Raw genomic sequence first — 25,399 nt, forward strand, 5'->3', positions numbered from 1 at the left:
GGGCAATTCCATGCAAACCTGACATGACACCAACATTTTCATATTCATTCTATCTTCACAATTTTTGTGTCTAATTAAAGCTGAAAATCTATATTTTCAAGATCTAAATTCAGATTTTAAAATTTCAAATAATATCCTCAATAAATATTGATTAAAATCATAAATATATTTTTTCACAGAATTTTATAAAAATTTACAATTAAGAATCACAAAAATAAAATAGCCATAAGCTTGTAATTATAATAAAATCTAGTTTAGTATGGTCACATGGGTTACTATGAACATATATTTATCATTCAAATTTTCTTTTGCCTCATTTCATATTCATTAATATGCGAAAATATGAATGCTAATATTACATCAATTAGTTACCGGAAAACATAAAAAAGTTAGGTTTTCAGAAAAAATTGAGATGTTTAAAAAACAAAACTTTACATTTCTAGCAAGTTTTAGTAGGGGTAGCTAGTGAGGTTATTTTAATTTTTTTATTTACGTTTATTAATAAGTTATTGCCATATTAAATATATCAATTAGTTACCCAACCAGTAACTAATTGACAGTAACATGTTGACAAGTGTTAATTTGTATTTGTTCAACACTAGTAAGTTGTAATAAACTATTTATTGAAAGAATGTTTTAGATAATACACTCTCAAAGTTGTTTATATATAAATTCTATGCCTTTTCATTGCACGTGCTATTATTATGCAAATGATCAGTTTCTTATTTGGCACTCATTACCCATCCCGTTATCGGGATTTTCATCGGGATTCACGAAAAATCAGGATTTTTGGTCGGGAATTTCGGTCGAAAATATTGGGATCCCGTCCCAATCTTTTGAAAATCCTGATTACCCATCCCGTAACGTGATTTTCATCGGGATTCACAAAAATTTGGTATTCCCGGGATAATGCTAAATAATGATACAAAACAAACAGGATTTTTAACCGGGATATCGATCGAGATCCCGCCAAGAATCCCGATCGATATCCCAGCCGTCAACATCCACACCTTCATTTGAACTGAAACATCCTCCCAAGTGTGATGACTTTATCCTAATCGAGTACGAGACAGATAGCAATAGAATTTTAAAATATGTTGCGCTGATAACTGAGATGCACAATCATGAGATATATGTTACACACATCTGCGCAAAAGCGATCGTGCAGGGAAAGTATTTATTGCTAAAGATGTAACAGACAAATTTGGCGTCATTTACAAAAAAACAAATATTTGCAACATTTACCAGCACCATTTATGGATAACAGAGAAAAATACCACTTTGACAATGCTATCCCTGAAGCAAACTAAGCAAAAACAATAACAATCCATTGACAATTGAGATTACGTAAAGATCGACTTTTAAATATTGCTGTCATGTTTTATGCTATAGTGTACTCACTTGTTAGGTAACATTGAGTCTGACATGACAAAATTAAGTATAATGTAAACTTAATTTGTTTGTATACCTACAGTACTCTTTAATGGTGCATATACAAATAAAATATAATTAAATATTTTCTCATAATTACAGATAAATATATTTCTTTTCTCGAAAAAATATTTGTCAATTAATTACCGTCAATTAGTTACCATAATATTTTGTCATAATATCATCATATTTTTTTAATTAAATCAATTAATTTGAAAGAAAACATATCTAATGAATTGTTAACACTAAGATTTAATGTGATACCATAAAACCATTGGTTAAACTTAAAATTTTCAGACTTTCAGATTTTTTTACGAATTTATAATATTGTCTTATATGAAATTGGTAAAATTTAATATCATTTTAGACGTGTTTCAGTTCATTTACTATATATTGCTGTATGTTATAGTTTGATATACTTTTGTTTTGATATTTTTAAAGTTATCTTTAAAATATGTATTTAGACATTAAAAAAAATGCCTAAATCAGTTACACATTACTTTAACTTTTCCAGTCTCAATTAGTTACCATCAATTAGTTACCGGAATCATGTCTATAAATATCATCATATTTTTATGATAACTCAATTTTTTTTCAAATCAAAGGTATTGCATTCATTGTTATACCCTATGGATTCAAATCAATACCATATTAATAACATTAGGCCTCTAAATTCACAGAGTTTTTATAAAATGTACAATAGCTACAAATGCAATGTCGGATTTGCCTCAATTAGTTACCGCACATATTAATATCATTTTTTTAATAATAGAAATTGTTAAAAAAGAAAAAAAGTCACTCTGTATACTTTATAATGCTATTTGTTATCACAATATTATATTTGTTTGAGGATATTTATAAAAGTACTGATGGTACATGTGTTTGAAAATTCAAATTTGTGTCAGAATATCAATTAGTTACCGTGGAATTGCCCATATTACATATTAAACAGTTAAATTGTTAGGCCCTAGGGCCCATATTTCAAACCACCACTGCCTACAGTAAGTGTCTTTGCAAGTTGCAAAAAAATCCCTTGTGTTGTTTTACTACAGGAGTAGCTGAGTAAAAACTTTCCTTGGAAGTGTGCAACAACTGTAAAATTGAATTAGTTAAAAAAGCTTGTCTGGACTAAACAAGCTATGGCAGGACTTTATGAAGATGATGATGGTGTTACCGGATTTGAAGTAACAGAAGATGATGTGGAACGCATGTTGGACCCCCATGGTTCCAGATACAAGCAGTCAAAAGCTAAACACATTTATGGTAAGCAATTCTTTTATATACAATGACAAATTGGTATATACAGTATGAAATAGAAAGGAGTGACTGTTTAGTCTGGAGAAGTTGAAAAGAAAAAAAAATTAATGATAGTTGAGCCAGATTGCAAATAATAGTCACAATTGCCAAAATTGGAATCGTTTAAGCGTATCTCTCTTAAGCATTGTTGAAACATACGTATGTGAAGTGAGCAAAACCCCAAGCTCTGTCTACACTATCAAACTTTATGTGACAAAAAAATGTGCCCAAATATGGATATATCACATATCAAATTGTTTAAAAAATGGTTGAGCATGTTTAACTTTTTTGTCAAAAAGTTGTCAAATTTTTATATTGGCCAATCACAGTTATGTTATTTTTTTGATCAAATTATTAATCAAGCTCACTCTGTATTTTTTTTTCTTCGCACAATTTTCAACATAAGACCATATGAAATTTATTTCCCTAATTGTTTGGTTCCCCTATTTGTGGGATACCAAATGCAGGACCTACCGTGACAGAGTAAAAAGGCAGCAAGCTGAAATTGTCAATATGTTTGATCCAGAAATGCCTGGTATACTATTTTATTTTGTCATATAGATAACACATAGTGGGCTTAGTCCCTAGCTCTCGATACTTTACGTACGTAACTAACTAAACATACGTCTGTAGAGTACGCCCTGCCCTGATCGATAAATAGGTGGTAAATGGTAAAAAGCATCGCATCGCCTTCCTACTCTCTAGCAAGCTGTCTACACCACCACACACACGGACGCAGAGTACGAGCCAAGTCTATACTCTAGCCTAAAAACTGTATACCCCGGAGGAATTGTTTAAAATAACTTGAAAACATTCATGGTATCGCCAACTATTCATGGAGAAATAAATTGAGATCAAGTTTTCACCATGAATCCAGCTAGGCTTTACCCACTACACTGCAGTATTCCCCGCGTTAGACTTTATTTTGAGAATATCTAACCGGGGGAAATACGGCGTAGGGCCCAGCCTAGCCCATATTAGGCTTAGGGCCTACTAGGGCTAGGCATAGCTACTGTAGATAGGGTATGAATGAGTGAGTGAATAATATTTAGGGCTATTTATTATGTTATTAATTATTATTAGTATGTAAGGATTTAATATCTAGGTTAGATTAATTGTTTATTCCCTGTTATTAAACTTTAATTTAGTATGTACTGTATGAAGGAAAATATATGAATGTGAACAATGATTATATATAAAACAAAATAATATCAAATAACATGTAAAATTCATCGAATACTATTTATTGAAATCATATTTACTATTCAGAGAAACTGAAGTAAAAAACAAAATGAATGCTCTCAGGACATATTGTAAGTAATTGTGCAGTACACATGTGCATAGAACAACATTCTGGCAATTAGAAGGGACTAGCATTATTTCAGTCGAGACGCAGAGTTGCGTGACCACGAAATTATCACTATCTCAGAATTTGAATCGCTGCCATTATGGTCGACGATCGAGAGAAAAAAGTCCACAATTTAAGTGTAAAATTAGGAACTTATAATTTAACGATTTACTTAGCCAGTTGTATTAATAAATAATAATTAACAGATTTCCCCAGCATAGATTTTGAAAATTTGATCAACGTTAGGCTAGCCATGTGTAAGTTTGTATCGATCTTAGCATAGGTAAGCGGTGGCTAGCGTAATGCTAAGGAATTTTTTGAGAAAAAAAATTAATTAATGATAATAATAATTATTATTTATGTACATTTTTATAAATCAAAATGGCTGTGATTGGATGTCTGTGTATCGTAGGAAACAGAGGTAATGCTAAATCCTGAAAAATAACTATATTAAAAATGACTGTACAAAAATATGAAATGCATTTTTTTCGCATTCGAAATGTGCATCTTCTTAAGTTTCACAACGCTATATTATTATTATCTAAGCCTTAAAGGTAGCGGAACGAAGAAGGTACACAGTATAATAAACTGCCTGTTGGCTTGGGTGGGAACAGATTAGCTGGCTCCAGTAGATAGGTAAACCGGTAGATATACCTATAGGCCTAGCCAAATCACCTTAATCCGTCATAATTCCGTCATAATTCTACAAAGTATACACATATACTTTCGACGATATGGTTAAAAAATATAAACAAAGATGACGACGGCCCGAAAAAGTGACTGCTAAATTTACACGATTTAAACATACTTATGCATGAACAGAGCCTAAAATTGTACAAAATGTTTATTAAATATGTATTACTGCGGGTTCATTAATTTTGGCTGGTGAAGAAAAAATCGGCTGGTTTGTTACAAACCACAACAAACCAAAACCAAAAATTACCTCACAAGAGTACTTTACAGCTGTGATTTCCAAAAATGGCCAGTGATTAACATTTTCCTCCTTTTATACAGATTTTTTTGGCAGGAATGTGCTTCTATATTTGGTAAAGTCTTTACCAAATTTAGCACCCAAGTAAGGACCCGGATGGGTGAAATTTTAATGGATTTCTAAAGCCACTTAACTTAACTTAAATTCATCGCGTGTCGTCGCTAGGTGCCAACATGTCACACTTCCTGGTCTGAATTTGATGCATGCGCAGGGAAAAATTAGCGATTTAACGGTCATTTGAGCTATCTGCATCTCGACTGATTTTAGAGTGAAAGATTCTGAATCTTTTAGCAAGATGTCCTAATACATTCTCTACAACTCTGCGGCCCCGGCTTAATCTGTAATTGTAGGCTCTCTTCTCCCTTGATAATCCTCTTTGAGGGTATGGCTTCATGATGTTCCTGTGTACAAGAAAGGCGTCGTCGGCAAGTATGACATGAGGTGTGACTATATCAGATCCTGGCAACTTGCAAGGTTCTGGAATGTTTAGCATGTTGCTTTCTGATGTCAGTGCCTGCCAAAGCGTTGAAATTCGCAGCACGTCACTATCACTGATCCGTTGCATCTGACATCGATGTATAGAAACTTATAGTTAGCATCGACTAATTCCATCATGACGATAGAGTAGATAGTAGATAGTTTTTAATAGTAGGATTTAGACTTGAGAGGACACTGCATAGTGATATGTTTTCCATCAATGGACCCAATACAATTGGGAAACTGCAATTTTTTAAAATAATCATTTGAAACTTTTTTCCACTCATCTTGTGTTGATGATTTTATTTTTTATTTTTTGATGAATCCATGTATCATCGCTACACCCATAGTTGTGTTCGAGCTTCTTTGTCAATCTGAAGAATAAGATTTAAAAAAATTAAAGAGACTTTCCCTACTTTTTCCAATCTAATTCAAAGATATATTGTCCCCCTCTGAAAAAAAATGATTTTTTTGTTGAATATGACATTTTAATGACACATAAACACTTTTACCAAAAATTGGATTGCTCAAAAATATATTTACCTGAAAAAGCTGTAATTTAAAGCCAAAAAATAGTCAAATTGTCTGTCAAACAATGGTGTGAAAAATAAGTTGATTTTAATCATTTAAGCAGCCCACTATAAATACCAGCATGTATCGCGCGCAGATAGATATCTTTGTTTTGCTTTGGTGATGCACCTACTTGGTATGATATCGTGAAGGAAATGATCTGGTTTAATGTTTTTAAAGTAATGTAACTTGCAATGAAAGTGTCTAACAAATTCAACTTCTTCATATTATGGGTTCTTGTTAATTGTTTTTAATTGCTGAATTTCACATAGATAAAATGGGGCTTATATAGGCCAAGATAGATAGATACTACTGAATCTAATTTAAATCAGATATACAATATCAGATTACATAAATAACAGTGCACTATATTTAGTGATAATTTAACAAATATTAATTTCATTTTAAAGTAATATATACTAAAGTATTTAATGAGAACATTATGGAGTGCAATAAATGATATATTCATAATTATTGCTATTTATAACAATGTTATTTTGATGGAATGTGTCAATAAAGTAAAGTGATTATATGTATTACTTTTTTCTTTGACTTCAACATCATACAGTATTGAGATAGTAAAATATTTTGAAATGCGTTTTTTGAAAGTGATCGCTTACTTTCAAGTACTCATCTTTTAGGCTGTTGTATATTGCCTCACATACTTCAGGTATTAACCTGCTTATTAACTGTTTAGAAATCCTATATTGATAGTCCAAGCTTGTGTAAGATTCCCCTGAAAAAAAAAAATTAATGTTTAAAAGTAGTGTATATCTATCATTTCAACTCTTATAGTATCGAGTTAAATGCATTGTTTCTATTAAACATAAATAGAAAGTAGTACTTCTGCATCATTTTCCATAATTTTCGTGTTTCTAGGATGTATGGTTTATGAGTTCTGAAGAATGGGATATTATCTGAGGTCAAAGGTAACATTTTAAATGGCCTCAAATCTTAAAAGTTTTTGATACAAGATGCCATACCAAGTTTTATGCTTCTAACCAAATTTGAAGTATTTTGCGTATAATATAAATTGGAAATTGAATTTTTAAATTGTAATTTGAAAAACATCAATCACAAACTGCTAGTACTGGTAGGAATGGTACACTTGAATTAATACTATTATTTTTAATTAGGTATCTGGGCTAGAGAGAGTGATGAGGAAGAAAAAACAAGACCAGGTTTTGGTATGGGAAAGGGTAACACCTCAGATTTAGCAAAGGAAATGAATTTTATAGTTGGAGGCAAGAAAGCAACAGCAGATAAAACTGTAAATATAGCCGTGTATTCTAACTTACATTAGTAGCATTGGATTTGTTGTGTAAATTTTAGATGGTACTATAGTTCAGCCAGAGATAATTCATCAATTCTTACATAAAATGGACCGTCCACTGCAATTCGAGAGTATGTTTATGAATTTCATTTTTCCAATACAAACCATCATTTGTTATGGCATCTACATTTTAAACAATGGACATTCTGAATTTTGTTTAAATGATTAAATTAAAAACCAATGTTATGTTTAAATTTAAAATTGCAAATTACACTCAAAAACATTATTAGTCTATTATCAACAAGTTTATCATTGCCATACCAATTAATTTGATGCTGTCCTTGTATATATGGAGTGTATACTTATGATGTGCTAAATAAAAGGTTTTATTTAATGTTTTTCACAGAATCTAAAAGTTACGATTTTATTACTCTTTTATCTATCCTATTTATATCATTATTTTGGTTTAATATTTTAATTGTACTTTACAGGATAAACCATGTTCAGTAAATGCCAGTGTTGTAATTGAACCAAAAGCCAACAAAAGTCGAACAATTGCTGACATACGACATCAGGAGTTGATGCATCCAGATAAAAACATGGGTGACTGGCAAAGGCATACTACAGGAATAGGAGAAAAACTTATGATAAATGTAAGTTAATATAACAAACCGGAGTACATTCTGCAATTTGTTTGGATGAATTGTGGGTAACATGATATTCAGTAAACTATTCCAATGAACCTTTTTGTCATCAAAAGACACTACACAATCTAGGTCAGGTCAATTGATGTGTTGTCCTAGACCTAGAAACCATCAAACCTGTGTCAAGGTGAGGAACTAGGACATGAGTCCCAATATTTCTGCGATCATGTTTGAAAATCAACTTGAAGTCATCTATATTTCTTTTACTTCCTGTCCAAAATTGGAGCGCTGCCTTTTGAAATGGTTTACAGTAGGTCTTAGCCTAACCTCTCATTTTAGCAGTAATGGAGAAAAAAAATAATTTGGTTCATTCAAACAAATGTAATCATTTTCTGTCAAGTTTGCTTTCACACACTTGCAATTGCTTCTAGTGGATTTCCATTTGTCTTTCATTGCTATGTTGTCCAACCAACTCATATTGTTTCTTCAATCTTTTACCGTTTTCCTATTGTATATCAAGTGATCAGCAACACTTTTTTTAAAAAAAACAAGATTAATTTATAACTTGAACACTATTTTTTATATATATACTATTGAATGTTACAACTATCATTTAATACTGAAATTATATTATCTTATTATTTTGAAAGAAATAAAATAAACATTTGAGGCATGGCATCACAAAATCGGCGTAGAGTCGGAAATAAAAAATTTTTAGATTTTTATATATTCGTAATCTACATTTAATAAGCTTTAAAATGAGCCGTTGTTTATTAAAATTGGTTTATTATATGAAGAGTTATTAATGAAAACATACGAGATACTTTCTAACTCAAGAAAGCTTCATTTTGAGAAAATCAACAATGAAGTAGAGACGCCGATTAGCTTGGCCTAGCCTAGCCCGCCGATCAACGCGACCAGGCTCTCTGTCAAAACTCGCTATTTTCTTCTCAATAACGGCAAACTAGTCGAAAATCCTTCATTCGATGGAAGACATGCTGTTTCATCGTAAACAAAAGCGTCAGCCAATCAGAGAGCGTAATTTATCTCTATAGCCAATCACAGTCAAGGATTCACAAATTCTTGTTAGAAATTTCAGCAACCTAACACCTTAATAAAACCAATTTCCATTGGCTAGATTAAAAAAAAATAAAAAAAATTATGGTAGCTGATATATTTTCGAACAGATAGGTACCAAACATGACATGATTCGGGTAAGCGCTTTGTTTACAAAAGCGCCTTAACGAAAGTTGATTTTGAGTGAACAAAAATACAATTTCCTAATGATTTTCAGTGGAAACGACTTAAATAATTGCAAAATACACATACTTGTGATATTTTTTTATGAACAAGAGTTTGATTATGTTAAAAATAAGTGTTTATAGTATCGTTTTTTATTGAAATTTTAAAATGGATAGTTTAGGCCGATTTTCACATTCTGAACTTCAAGGCTAAATATCTCAAAAGTTCGGGTTGCGACTCTGCACCGCTTTTGTGATGCCAGGCCTCATTTGATTAAATGTGACTCAGAATGTGTAAGAATCCCTACATTTAAACCCAAACTTTTCTTAAATATTTTAGATGGGATATGTTCCTGGTAAAGGCTTGGGTAAAGACAACCAAGGCATAGTAAGACCAGTAGAGGCAAAGAAAAGGGCTGGCAAAGGAGCAATAGGTGCTCATGGTCCAGAAGGTGTCCGCATATCGAAAAAATACAGACCTGTTGATCAAGATGAACAAGAAGAGAAAGAATTTAAACAAGAATTGCAACAGTGGAAAATTGGAGCTGAGGTGAGAAAATATAGACAGTAATTGTTATTAAAGAAACCAGAGGGTCCACTAATAAGTTTGATAAATGATATAAAACAAAATCCGAAAAAAGGTGAGGCAAGCCATTATGATCGGGATTGAAGTTTATATTATCCTTTTTTTTTTATTGATATTTACTTATTTCTTATTTGCACATCAATATTTCTATGATTGTGTCAATCAAGTTGTGATGTGGGCTCTAATTTGTAGATGTTGCTACATTATAACATAAAGAAATAATGCTGTACTTTTATCAATATAGACAAGAAAGAAGCCATCATATGTATATAAGACAGCTGAAGAGGTTATAAAGTCTGGTAAAATGAAGAAAAGAAAAGCTACTGGTGAAACTACTATTTCAGGTGTGAAAGTAATTGACATGACCGGTCCTGAGCAGAGGGTTCTTGATGGTTACGACAAGATAGGTCAACAGCTTGACAGACCAGAAGACACATTTGATTCATTAGCAAATGATGAAAGAGCATTTGAAATGCCTGAGTTACAACATAACATTGATCTGCTGGTAGACATGGCTGAACAACAAATCATACAGAATAATAGACAGTAAGAAATGTTTCTTATTAGTTTTGCGATTTGCACAATTTGAATCAAGATATAGATATATGCAATTCATATAACTAAAAAGGTACTTGTCCTGGTAAAACAAGAAAGAAAGATAATTTTCTGACATTTTGTGAAATTATTCTTGAAGGGCCTGTTCAGACCTACAGAGTTATGCTTTCGTATTGTACGCGTCGTACAACTCCATAGGTCTGAACCAGGAAAAGATTAGTGGAAGCCACCTCGTACGACACTGATCTTTCGTTCATTACAACAGCTCAAGGTATAAGATTAGTGAACGCCACTTACGATACCAAAGTCATGAATCAACGATTTTTACCTCTAACCAATCAGTTTGAAAAGAAAGCGTTAGGCAAATCTGAACACTTTTCTGTTACAACGCTAATTATAATAATATCACATTGCTTGCGATAGGAAAGCATAACTCAATGGATCTGAACATACCCTATCCAACCAATGTGTTTTCATAACAAACATAACAAAGTTCTAGTACAAGCAAAATATTTTCAGTTTCTGTAGTACTCCTCTTTGAATAAAGTAAGTTTTTTTTCAGGCTGCAACATGAGCAGGACATGATTGTAAACTTGGAACATGAAAAGCGAAAAATCAGTGGAATATTAGAACAAGAAAAGCAACAGGTCATACGACTCAAGAAGGTCATGCAAATTGTTGAAAGGTAGTTTAGTTTTGTTGGTTTTCAATTGAAGATTATTGGTATGGCATGGCCAAATAAACCATAACTGATATCATAGGCTAGGAATATCATAGGCCATTGTTTATTGTATTTTTGTTATGAACGTTGCCTATGTGGTATATTATCTGTCCAGCTCGTCAAATGTGAACAATGCTGTTATTAATAAATAACATCACATCACATCGTCTTTAGTTTGTTGTATCAAAAGGCTACATAGTTTAATTAATCTGCATGGTAAAATAAAAGGTGTTTCTCTATTTTAAAAAGAACTGTGTTATTATATCCCACAAGCGCAGTGAACAATCCTAAAAAGAAAATTTAATATCATAATCTGAATGTATCTATTTGTTATTATTTTACTTTTTAAATAAATTTGTAAACATGGTAGGTGTGAAGAAAGCAGTAAACCAGCTTCTGCGAACCCTTTGACATTAGTAGACTGTGAAACCATCTTTAAAGAATTGCAGCTGGATTTTGCAAATGAGTACAGAGTTTTTCAGATTCCTCAGATAGCAGTCAACATTATCTTTCCTTTAGTAAGTAACATTTAGTTTCTTTAAACAAGCATATAATTTAGGCACCATGTCCAAATGTTTTCAAACGTACAAACTGCGTCAAACGATCACCGTTGATAGCTTGATCGTTTAATGCGTGTAACGATTGTAAAAGAGCTAATTACATTATGCATTTAGTATTGTACCGCCCACCGTTAGATGTGCATTAAACGTCGTTTGTTTTAATATGTCTATGTGTCATCGCCTTTAGAAGCATGGACAATATACACAAACAATGTATTGTTCGCTAATTAAAATCCTATTTAAAGCTGGAAGACATTTTGACAATTTTTGTAGCCGCCCTACGCATTAGTTATCCTAATTTGGCCGGAAACGTCCGCCGACGAGACGACATCGGGCCCGTGCACCTCAGCTCACACAGAGAGAGTTGAGACTAGCCTAGTTTCGGCGGCCTACACTATAAACTATTTAATCCTACCTTGGGTTAGCGAATTATAAAAACGACACCTAGGCTAGGACACCAACAAAATATATGCAAAATAAATATATTCCATGTTACGATTTAACAGTCATAGGCCTTTTAAATTATTAATATTATTGTGTAAAGAAAAAGACCCGACCAGAATTTGGAGTGGGAAAAACATGCGAGTGGATCGGAATCTGGGAACAGTTTAGATATAAATAGAGAAAATCCAGGTACACAATCTTAATTACTGTTTTAATGTCGTTAAAACAAATCATGTTTAGAGGTTGAGGTAAAACAGGGAGTAGTATCGCGGTTCATGCCACTAGGTCTGTATTAATTACGGTCTTCTGTCGGCAATAACTGAACGTTCTGATACTATATTTAGAATGAATTTTTTACGACCTTTTTTGTGGGGATCGTTTCTGGATCGACGGATGTTCGATATATACGAAGATCGCACCGACAATGGTTTAAAGCGATCTTTTTTACAGTATACAGTTATTTACTTTATTTTTCAAATTCGCGAAAGTTTTGTCACAAAAGTTTCTGGTTTTAAAGTATTATTATACTATGCTAGTAATTCTAAATTAGTTAACAAATTAAAAAATACAGCGACGACAAAGCTCAAAGCCTTCATGCCTATTACTTGCTCCTGGCAAGATGAATTGTAAAACGTACTTTTAAGAACTTTTGCCGAATAAATATTATTATCATTAAAAAATACAACGATGACAAAATAAATGCAAAATCAATATATTTCTTGTTTAATAAGTATAAATTAAATATTAATAGAACTAGGCCTTTGTGCAACGGAAAAATGGCCAATGATTTATTTCAACAGTAACGAAGGTGGTCCATCCAGCCGAAGCTGATCATTTACCCTCACAACAATACAATATAACGAGACATATAACATGTAACAATAAAAATTAAATTAAATAGAATTTATAAAGATAAACAAAATAAAATAAAGCACACAAAATAGAATCAAACATTAAATGAATTAAATTAAATGACCAGTCATCTTTTTAACGATCTAAATAAGATTTCCGACCGGCAGAATTTGCAGTAAAATCATGCGAGTGCTGTGAACAGGAGGAGAAAGATGATCGCGTGACCAACATCTAGGTACTTGTTTACCCTATATTATCGGCACGCAATCTAAGAGCGCGCGAACACCGACGGCCGGCCAGCCGAGCATTCGCTGCTGCTATTTTTAGAAGACCTTGTTTTTATCGATCGGCTACTGTAGACGTTCGCTAATGCATTTAGAAGTGAGATGTGATATCTATAGATAGAATACAATTCAGCTACAAACTCTCTTAAAAGGCAAACTGAAACGAATTGTTTGGGCCTTGATTGTGATGAATCATCGTTAAATGCAGTGTCAAACGACGTTACACGAAGCGATTCGCAACGACGTTAATCGATTCGTAAAAATCAGTCAAGCATGTTAGTGGGCGGAACTATTACAAGCTATGCATATTGTCCATTTTCAAAACGGTCTGAGGATTTTAGAATTTTCAGGCTAACGCTAAAACAAAAGAAAACGCGATTAACACACTTTGTCAGTTTGAAAACATTTGGACATGACGCCTTAACATAAATGCAGAAATACAGTATTAAAACACTTAACCACTATTGTATTGACCACATCTGTGTTGGGATTCGCCCTTATTAATCTATAGACATGTGCTGGTCAATATTGATTTTAGTGTGAAATTTGAAATAAATAAATTAAAAATGATATTTTCAATAAATTAATGTTCAAATAAAAAAGTAACATAAATATCTGACTAAACATGATTTCGTCTCCTAGGTACAAAAAGAAGTTGCCTTGTGGGACCCAATGCAGAGCAATGAAGAGCATATTCCTCTATTTGAAAGATTAAAAGCATTTCTTGACAACAAAAACAATCGTATGAAATTAGAATCAGGACACATCATTACTGTTTATGAAAGATTAATTTGGGAATTGTGGATGCCAATATTTAGAAGAACGGTCACAAACTGTAATATCAAAAGCTGTGATCCAATTATAGGTAAGATGCACTGGCTTTAATGTGTACTACCAGACGTGCACGATTCAAATTATTCATATAGTCAGTGTAATTCCGTAGGATTTTAATGCCCAAAGTAAGATTACACTAGATTTCACTTTATTATGGTACAAGAATACCAAAAATGTTAAGTAACAAATTTTTACGACACCCGTAACCATGGTAACTACCACATTTCAAAATGGTGCCCAAATCTTCATAACTCTTTGGTCTATCAACAAGATGTTGGTATCAAAATACTCGGAGCATATATATTTATATTACATGCCTATGTAAATATGTGAACGTGATTGGTTGAAACTGCATCACATGTCTACCTCTGCGAGGATCGTAAATCGTATATCCTTGAGTACGATGGTATTGACTAAGTAATGTCCCTGTCATTAAACATATAAAATCCAGCAAATTCTCGAGTACGATAATATTGACTGTGTAATTTTCGTGTGGCAACACTCGCGTTTGCCGATAAATAAAAAAAAGTCATCTAATGGGACTCGAGATGATTTGTCACACCATTACAAGACAACGTTTCATTCATTGTGCCACGCAACTTGCTTGAAGAAATTAATCAACTAAACTATTTAAACTATTCATACATAGCGCCCTCATTTGTTATTAGTTTTCCCTTGATGTGATGAAAGACCGTTTGTGATTGGTAGGTAGTAAGCCAAGCTACTACCTCATTTTCTTTTTAGGGACTTTGCTTACAAACTTCAAAAAGCTTTGAACTCCTTTTTTATCATCTCTGTTTAAGGTATATTTCTTGACTTCTTTTGAAATTATTACTGAAACAATGTTTTAAAAAGTGTTGATTTTTAGTTATCCGCATTCAGCGGATAACTCCTTGTAACTGTCCTGTTTCATCAACTTTTTGGTTATCCGCAACTTAGTTGCAGGATAACCCATGTGATTGTAAATATCTTTTTTTTCATCTTCTTTGTTATTCTTCTTTCTTTCCCGGATTTTTGTGCGTCGCATATCCCTATTGCTTGTGAATATATCTTTTGTATAACTTTGTCATTATATGGACATTTACCTGAAGTTGTGCACCTCCATATTTTTAATGACGTTAGAGTCGCGCAGCGTAAGTTACGCGCGATTTTATGAATTTCAATGATTGATCATAGATTATAAACCAAAAGTCATTTTGTTTTGACACTTAGTGAAAATTTAAGTCATATCAAGGGCAAACTTTCTATGGATTAAAAATGACATTTTTCACAAGAAGTTACGCGCGCACGCGCATTTAAAATTTAAAAATGCGCAAAATTAATTTCTAATCAACTTTCTACGCTGATCATGACAATTTAAACATGTCAAAAATTCCCACGTGCGCGAAAAAAATTACGCGTAAGGTGCGCACGGAGCATGAAAATCATGTGTTTTTTTCTTGAATTATGATTTTACAGCCTTTCTTAGTCATTTTAAAAAAGATTTACATCATTTCAAATTAAAATGACGTCATACGAACACGTTGATTTAGACCATTTGCGCGCGTTTTAGTTGCAAAAGCCTATTATTATTATTATTATTATTAAGCCTATTTTTAATCTATTATAGCTCCTCAGGATCATCCACGACCCCCAATTTTTTTAATTTAATATGTAAGCAGATATGTTGTAGATATGAATTCATGCAGAACCTTTACCACTCGGATGTTATGACGTCATCGTATGGCCACACGAATGTAAAATATAGGATGTTTTACTCTTTCGTTATTGCTCATCATATTAAATAGAGCGCATCTCACTTTTACGTACCCAAAATTCTTCAAATTTGATTTAATGTAATTATTTAGATAATTATCTTCTAAAATTGTTATCTTTATATGTCAATTTGATGACGTCATCGTGTTAATAATTGGATTTAAAAGATGGGTCTCATAATTTTGTCTATGCTACACTGTATATAACATATACAGTTTATTCTTTAAAATACTGTAATATGATGTATGCTACAAAATAGGTACAATTCAGCACTGTAAACATATTTATTTCATGTCATAGGATGGCATAATAATTGTCGAGGTTCATATGGTTAAGTATGTGCATGTTGCGTTTGCGCGGATAACCCGAACTCGTCAAAGTGACGAGTTCAAATCTAGTTTTTTCTGTATTCTTTCTTTCTGTCATTTTTGTGCAGAGCATATCTCTAAAACGTGTACACATAACATTTCATAACTTTGTCAACATATGAGCGTTCACGTGAAGTTGTGCACCTGCTATTGTGAATGACGTCAGAGTTGCGCAACATGACTTACGCGCGTTTTTACGAATTTCGCGTATTTAACATAGATCAAAAACCATATAACAATTTAAATTGAAACCTAACAAAAGTTTAAGTCATATCTTGCGCTAACTGACTGTGTAAAAAAAATGGCATGTTTCACACAAAGTTACGTGCGCACGCGCGTTTAAAATTTCAAAATGCGAAAAATCAATTTCTGATCAACTTTCTACGCGTTTCATGTCATTTTAAACAGGTAAAAAATTCCCACGCGCACGCATTATATGGCCAGTTTAATAAAAAAAAGTCGTATTTTCATATTTTGCGTCATAGTTTATCACATTTAAAAGAGCGCGCATCTATATTTTACTTATCCAAATTTCTTCTTCACGTTAACATGTTGTTGCTGAGATAATATCCTTCCGAAATTGCTATCTTAGTTTTTCATTTTGATACCGTCGCCATGTTAAAAATTGGAATAAATGGCGGGTCCCGTAATTTCACCTATTCTACACTGTATGTAATATATGTATAAAGATTTTACTGGTTATACTGACTGTAACGGAATGGTATAGCCTACCTACCTATTTCTATAATGTAGCAGGCCAAATAAGACTAGGTTGTGATTGGCTATTTTACTATTCGTGTAAAAACTACTCACTAAATTTTGGTAAACAACTTATCCAGGGACCTAGTAGGTCTCTGGCACTCTTCGTTTTGATTTTGATTGACTCATTTTTTGCATTCAATGCGAACGTCCGAGAAAGTCCCCGATTAAGGTACTTTCGGTAAGGTAATATTATTCTAGTAATTATAATCAATTAATACAAATTAATTACTAGGCCTATTGTCAATTAATAATTTTAAAAGTTAGACAAAAAATGTGAAGCTGCTGCTATAAATATATTGAGCAAAACGTTGAATTAAACTATTTTAAATAAATGCTAAATAAGTCAGTAAAACAACAATTTCCAAAATTCATTTTCATTTATACACTATACTGTACAACAGTGTTGCTTAATCCACACTCCAGAAAAGAAAATATGATCAAAATTTGCAAAAAGAAGTAATTAAACACTGTTTTTCAGAAATTCGGCCCAATATTATGGACGTAGGGAAATGAAGATAAATAGGGTACTACGGACATACTTAAATGATGGGGAATCCCCGGCAAAATGCAATAATTACGGACAAATCAATGACCCATATGACAGGATTTTCTACGTACTGTATCTTGTTGACTGCTGGTTAATTTTACGCTGCAGTCTGTCAATTTACATATAGACTCTTCTAACCCTATAACGTTAATGGTTAATATATATAATGAAATGGGATCTAAATTTTAATTTAGTGTCAGAAAAAAACATTTAGTATGAAATTAAGGGTGTTAATTACATTCTTTTATTTTTTGTTATTGGGTCATCTACATCAAGCCAAGCTGGTTCATTTGTGCTTGATGGCAATGTTTCAGACGAGCAAATAAATGAAAACCAGTCATGGGCAAAAAAAATCTGCAAGATACCCTCCTGATAAATACCATCAAATCTCACTCTGGCATTTGCTACTTTTAGCCAAATCAGAAATCTTCAATTAATACATTTATAGAGGTTCAAAGTGGCAATTAAAACCAGTCTTTGAAAATGTGTGAGTTTAGAAAAGACAACTGAATCCATCACCAATTAGCCTAGTGAATGCTAGGCTAGTGATCTGGAGGTTGTTCGAATCCCACCCTTGTAATGTAAATACTTCTAATGTACATACATGCAGTCATTTTCTAACAAAATATTGCATTACAATAAATATAAATATGTATGGTCTGAACAATTTGAGACCATTTTAAAATTTCCATGACCAGCCATTTTTAAGATACAGTACGAGTCAATAATACCGAAAAATAGCATTTCTGGTTGCATTTAGTAAAAATCGTGACAATTTGGTACCCTGCATTTTGGTATCCTAGCACCATAATAAAGTGAAATCTCACTTTGGGCATTAAAATCCTATTAGACCAGCAGCCAAGCGCATTTCAATCAAGCGAACAAGGTACCAATATCCGAGTACAGGAATATTTATTACGTAACACAATATATCAATATATGGACGTCTGCCGGGGTCCCCCTGCTGGGTGTGCCCCCTGGGGCACCAAATAAGGGTCAGACAAATGGGCTAGATCATGTTTTGGAGATACCACATAAAAGCAACTTAGAATTAACAAACATACTCTACTAAGTATAAAAAGTGCATTGCCAGACAAATTATCCACTGTATTAGCCCCGCCAGACACGCCCAAAAGGGTCACTAAATTTAGGCTAGATCATGTTTTGGAGATACCAAATAAAATCAACTTAGAATTAACAAACATACTCTACTAAGTATAAAAAGTACATTGCCAGACAAATTATCCGCCGTATATGTCCCGCCAGACACCCCCAAAAGTTTCCCCCTGTTACACTGTAATATAATTGGGCCAAAATAAATATGGAAAGTACCACAAGAAACCAAGTTTAAATGACTAGGTACATTTAACAGAGTACAGAATGACCCCTGCCAGACAAATTATCCACTGTATTAGCCCCGCCAGACACGCCCTAAGGGGTCCTAAATTTTGGCTAGATCATGTTTTGGAGATACCAAATAAAATCAACTTAGAATTAACAAACATACTCTACTAACTATAAAAAGTGCATTGCCAGACAAATTATCCGCCGTATATGTCCCGCCAGACACCCCCGAAAGTTTCCCCTGTTACACTGTAATATAATTGGGCAAAAATAAATATGGAAAAAGTACCACATAAAACTAAGTTTAAATGACTAGGTACATTTAACAGAGTACATAATGACCCTTGCCAGACAAATTATCCACTGTATTAGTCCCGCCAGACACGCCCTGGGGGTCACTAAATTTGGGCTAGATAATGTTTTGGAGATACCAAATAAAATCAACTTAGAATTAACAAACATACTCTACTAAGTATAAAAAGTGCATTGCCAGACAAATTATCCGCAGTATATGTCCTGCCAGACATCCCCAAAAGTTTCCCCCTGTTAACATCGTGATATAATTGGGCAAAAATAAATATAGAAAGTACCAAATGAAACCAAGTTTAAATGACTAGGTACATTTAACAGAGTACAGAATGACCCCTGCTAGACAAATTATCCACTGTATTAGCCCCGCCAGACACACCCAAAGGGGTCCTAAATTTGGGCTAGATCAACGGAGATACCAACAAACAAACACACTCTATTCAACACACTAGTATTTAGCCAAATTATTTGCATGATCTGCACGAGGCCTTCATAACACCCCCCCTCCCTACATCCATAACAAAGGGGTCCCCAGATTTGGGCAAGATCAAACATTGGATACAACATAAAATCATCTTAAAATTAACAAACAAAGTATAAAAAGTATTTTGCTCGACACATACCCACTGTATGACCTGTCATAGGCCTGTACAGTATTCACAAAATGTTTTCCCCGTGAACATTGTGATAAATTGGGCTAAAATACAGTACATGAACCATGTTTAAAATGAAATGATTACGGTAGGTACCTATACATTCACAAAGCAAGCAATAACGCAATGACTCTGTCAAATGTTAATATGCGTACGGTAAGGCCGGCCAGCGGCAGATCGTAGGATAATTATACATAATAAATCAAAATACATTCATTCAAGATTGGACTGGATTAAAAGTTTCTTTCATTATAAATAAAAGTAAATTATTTTGGAAATGGAGGGCCATAGATTTTACATGAGTGAGTAAAGTCGCTATTAAAATGTCTTCATGATTATTGATATTAATGTCAATTCTCTGTTTCACTTTCTGAATCTCTGAATCATCATCCAAGCAATTTCGAAAGATAAATCGTCATCATCATCGTCATACTCAGCAGCAACATCTGGCTGGACACTCTGGACATTCACTGTAACATCTTCCTCTTCGTGGAAAAGAGAATCTGGCATTGCATGTCCAAAATACCAGTCAGGAATATAGCATCCGTTGCTTTCCTTCCATCCGTAATTGAGAGGATCCAAGCCATGTCCTGGATGTGCAGAGTCTGCATTTCCCCACAGAATGCTGATAAAATGTGCCCTTTGCAATTTGTTATGTAAGGTGTTCGCACAAGGCGGTAGAAGTGCACAGTCCACTTTCTTCACGTTGGACATTGGGTTCTCCCAAAACAAATTAAAATAATATAGATGATGATTAGTTGTGTTAAATTCATTTTAAATCTTGTTCATCACTGGTAATAATATTTTTAATTAATGCTACTTTGTGTTAATCATCCACAGACTTATAATGAAATACAGTATTGTAGTTTAAGTTGCTGTTATGGATTCATTATTTTCCTTTTTATGAAATGTGATGATATAGTACCTGATCCATTCTCCCCGTCATCTGACACAGTTTTATGAACCTGGCATCATTGACATCTCCCTTTAAGCCATACATGGAACAGACAAACTCTTCTGCTATTCTCTGGTCTGGTTCATCGTCAGAAGCCAGTCTACTGAAGAATTCAATCAATGTTCCTTCTGTGGACCACCAAAACACGGTACACAACACATGCACTATCGAGGCATTTTCGGAGTACCGCATTACCAAATGTTCATTTTATTTGAAGGTTTTTCGATCAAAGTTTATTATTAGTTCGTCGAAAAAGATCCGTACAGTATTTAGGAAGGATTTATTTAAATTTACATTAGGTAATATTTGTTATTAAGTGTGATGGAAACAGTTTCTCTAGCCTGTTAAACAGTGTGTAAGCATCTATTTTTTCAAAACTTTTCGGAGCAAAACCCTCCCCCGCTCGGTGCTACGCACCTCGTTTGCCACTTTCGTGGCCACCCCCTGTCAGATCCTAGATCCGCCACTGACAGTATCAATTAACTCAGTGTATAATGTTCCTATCAAACCTTAATATAAAAGTATAGTATACTCCTTTTTTAAGTTATCCTACAGTATTTCAAATTAATTACGCTCTCTCGGGATCAATGACAACCACAGTGAAGTGCCAGTACCGATATAAGCCTATATCGAATTATTTTACCCCAGGCTTTACTCACCTAAACTATACTGTGCGGTTATTGGCTAGAATTAAACCAGGCCGTCTGTAGACGAAACACAAACTAAGCTCAGGTTCTACAGTTAGTATAGTGTTTAGTTTGATTACAAATACTTACGTATTGTCATCAAGATACCCCTACTTCTTTGATCTTGATGCCGCATATTTATTGTTGAATAGTATCTTAAATAAGCCAGTGTCCACAGGGTCGCCTTTTCGGGGGTGTCTGGCGGGACATATACGGCGGATAATTTGTCTGGCAATGCACTTTTTATACTTAGTAGAGTATGTTTGTTAATTCTAAGTTGAATTTATTTGGTATCTCCAAAACATGATCTAGCCCAAATTTAGTGACCCCTTAGGGCGTGTCTGGCGGGGCTAATACAGTGGATAATTTGTCTGGCATGGGTCATTATGTACTCTGTTAAATTTACCTAGTCATTTAAACTTAGTTTTATGTGGTATTTTCCATATTTATTTTTGCCCAATTATATTACAGTGTAACAGGGGGAAACTTTCGGGGGTGTCTGGCGGGACATATACGGCGGATAATTTGTCTGGCAATGCACTTTTTATAGTTAGTAGAGTATGTTTGTTAATTCTAAGTTGATTTTATTTGGTATCTCCAAAACATGATCTAGCCCAAATTTAGGACCCCTTAGGGCGTGTCTGGCGGGGCTAATACAGTGGATAATTTGTCTGGCAGGGGTCATTCTGTACTCTGTTAAATGTACCTAGTCATTTAAACTTGGTTTCGTGTGGTACTTTCCATATTATTTTGGCCCAATTATATCACGGTGTTAACAGGTTGAAACTTTCGGGGGTGTCTGGCGGGACATATACGGCGGATAATTTGTCTGGCAATGTACTTTTTATACTTAGTAGAGTATGTTTGTTAATTCTAAGTTGATTTTATTTGGTATCTCCAAAACATGATCTAGCCCAAATTTAGTGACCCTTTTGGGCGTGTCTGGCGGGGCTAATACAGTGGATAATTTGTCTGGCAATGCACTTTTTATACTTAGTAGAGTATGTTTGTTAATTCTAAGTTGCTTTTATGTGGTATCTCCAAAACATGATCTAGCCCATTTTTCTGACCCTTATTTGGTGCTCCAGGGGGCACATCCAGCAGGGGGACCCCGGCAGACGTCCATATATTGATATATTGTGTTGCGTAATAAATATTCCTGTACTCGGATATTGGTACCTTGTTCGCTTGATCGAAATGCGCTTGGCTGCCGGTCTATATGGAACCAATATTTTCATACATGAGGAACCTGACTATAAATAAATTTTTGGTTTATTTGATCTAAATTGTAAAAATAAACACTGTAAATAAACAAATCATAATCATATAGTTTTGTGTTATTATTTTAAGGTCTACTGAATGCTTGGGCTCCATTGCTTCCAAGTTGGGTGACCATAAACATTCAGGATCAACTGATTTATCCCAAGCTACAACGACAGGTAGATGAATGGAATCCATTAACAGATCCAGTTCCAATTCACTCATGGTTACATCCCTGGTTACCATTTATGGGTATGTGTAAATTAATTTAACTCTGAAATTTATAAATTTGGAAACATAATTGCCAGTGTTTTGTGTATGTAGAGTAAATGGCACATAATTGATATAATATTCTAAGTATGTAATCACTTAGAATGACTGTGAAGTAGTGTTGGGAGGTGTTTTCCCGAATGATAACACGATCAAAACGGTACTGGGTATGATCAACTAGCGTTCATGTGCCCAACTAATCATTTGTGTTCAAAGTAGCAACCAGTGCCTTATAGACATGTTGTTATGGAGTGAGTGTAGAATCTGTTTGGGCTTTAGCCTATTTTCACTCCTGGTTGTTATTCATTGGTGACTGAATAAATATTATTACTGTATTTATTTAAATAAACGGCCAGGGCGTTTATTGTTCAGGAAGCTCTTTTTTTGTGTAATATGGTAACGTGTATGATCAAATAAATACCCTCTAGATATATGAAAAAATTTCAGGAAGTGATCAAATACAGTAAAAATGGGTAACAAAATGCTTCGTCAATTGTAGATCATGGAAGTTAATGAAATCTGTGTGTATATATGCATGCAGGTGGGGCATTTATTTGAGGAAATAAATAAACGCCCTGAGACATTTATTCAAAGCGGGGCGTTTTTTTGAATAAATACAGTATTATTATTTAAGTTGTTGCATTCTTTTACAGAGCTTAAACTTGAACCTTTATATGTACCAATCCGGCAAAAACTTGCCAATTGCTTGATAAACTGGCACCCAAGTGATGGGTCAGCGAAAACTATCTTAATGCCGTGGAAACCAGTTTTTAACAAAGGAGCAATGGGAACATTTGTGATTAGAAATATCTTGCCAAAACTAGCAGTTTGCTTGCAAGAGTTTTTAATCAATCCTTACCAACAACATCTTGGTACGTTGCTGTTAATGTTTTGAATTATTTACAATTTATTGTTTTTATATTAACTTTCGATAGAATGCAGTCTCAAAATACAACAAACTGGAATATAGAATCTCAGAATTTCAGTCCTAAAATCACTCCTATTCTTAAAAAACATGTATATCCTGAACACCAAATTGTTTCATTTCCAAGCATATATTAGAAAAGAATGATTTATTAAGGGATATATAGGCTGACAGAATTAGGGTGTTACCCCGGTTTACTAGTAAACACACAGCCACTGTCACACATATACACTTACATCATAACTCATCATGAGGTCCCCTTGATTGTCAGCATACGAGGAAAAAATGATAATTGATATACTGCGCAGAGCTACACAGTGATTAAAAAAACATTGCCTTTAAATTGTGCACAAATTACTGCTTCTCACTGCCATGGTAAAAATGAGGTAATTTCAGCAAAACTGGGTGTCAAAAAAAGTAATTTACTGTAAGCAGCAAATATTTTTCAAATAGCATTTATAGCAAAGTATCTGTTGTTTTCTTGTTTGTGAAAGTTGATTGGATTTGATTTGAACAAAAGTATTATGATAAAGCTAATATGTGTATATTTTCAGTTGCTAGCATCATTTTGATTTTGCTTTTAATGTAGAGCCATTTCACTGGGTGATGTCATGGGATGAGTTAACACCTCTACCAAGCATGGTAGGCTTACTTGAGAAGAATTTTTTCCCCAAGTGGTTGAATGTGCTCAATACCTGGCTTGGCAACAGTCCAAATTATGATGAGGTGACAAATTGGTACCTTGGCTGGAAGAGGCTTTTCAATGAAAATCTCCTCTCACATCCTTCAGTTAAAGGTATTTTTTTCCTAATATGTTAGTATTTAGATTTACTCTTTTGACTATTCCTGCATAAATACTTTTCAATTTCAATTTCTTTTTATTTCGAAAATATCATCCGTATTAATAAACTTATAAACAGAAAAAGAAAAATCATAAACTCTAAACTGAAGTATATAGAATGCTTCTCCATCTACAATACATTTTGGAGTTATGGAGCATATGTTTGCAAACACAAAACACAAACCATAGGTAGATTTTCGCATTGTGATGGGTTTGTCACACGGAAGTGAGCCCTCTAGAGTAAAAGAGAGGAGATGAATAAAGATGGACGACAACTACAACGTGTTTTGTTATGTTCTTATTGTTGGTTTCAGCCTAACGAGCGAGCCCGTAACAAATTGGGGGGTCATCCGGGAACAAAGTACGGAATTGTAGTTGTAGATCGAACTGATGGTAATTTTAGTTACTTATTCTAAGCTGGTTTTAGGTTTAGAGGCGTTTTATAACGAACGAGGTTTGGCGGTCGTCGAGCCAGTACACTGTGTTGTTGTTTTAGGCTTGTGTAGGCTTGCCTGTGATACTAGAAGTCGGTTTGGCTTTGATTTTAGGGGTCTAGTTATTGAGACCACGGCGCACGGTAGGTTTAATACTGTGTGGGCTTGGCAGGTAATTTATTA

General features: G+C 33.8%; 1 protein-coding gene across 2 annotated transcripts in view; it reads left to right on the top strand.

The window, feature by feature from the left end:
* Positions 1-25,399, top strand: part of LOC144844575 (tuftelin-interacting protein 11-like) — a 120,225-nt gene that overhangs the window by 83,238 nt on the left and 11,588 nt on the right. Inside the window, exons 2-12 of one of the 2 annotated variants that reach the window (XM_078701558.1) lie at positions 2,479-2,694; positions 7,250-7,383; positions 7,878-8,039; positions 9,612-9,821; positions 10,102-10,403; positions 10,975-11,097; positions 11,504-11,651; positions 13,916-14,138; positions 22,837-22,998; positions 23,670-23,888; positions 24,531-24,737. In XM_078701558.1, coding sequence (XP_078557684.1) covers positions 2,571-2,694; positions 7,250-7,383; positions 7,878-8,039; positions 9,612-9,821; positions 10,102-10,403; positions 10,975-11,097; positions 11,504-11,651; positions 13,916-14,138; positions 22,837-22,998; positions 23,670-23,888; positions 24,531-24,737 — 2,014 coding nt within the window. In that variant the 5' untranslated portion in view covers positions 2,479-2,570. The remainder of the gene's footprint in view (positions 1-2,478; positions 2,695-7,249; positions 7,384-7,877; positions 8,040-9,611; positions 9,822-10,101; positions 10,404-10,974; positions 11,098-11,503; positions 11,652-13,915; positions 14,139-22,836; positions 22,999-23,669; positions 23,889-24,530; positions 24,738-25,399) is intronic. The other variant, XM_078701550.1, reaches the window with a different exon arrangement.

This window comes from Antedon bifida, chromosome 1 (genome assembly GCF_963402885.1).
Source record: "Antedon bifida chromosome 1, ecAntBifi1.1, whole genome shotgun sequence".
In the NCBI taxonomy this organism is placed as follows: domain Eukaryota; kingdom Metazoa; phylum Echinodermata; class Crinoidea; order Comatulida; family Antedonidae; genus Antedon; species Antedon bifida.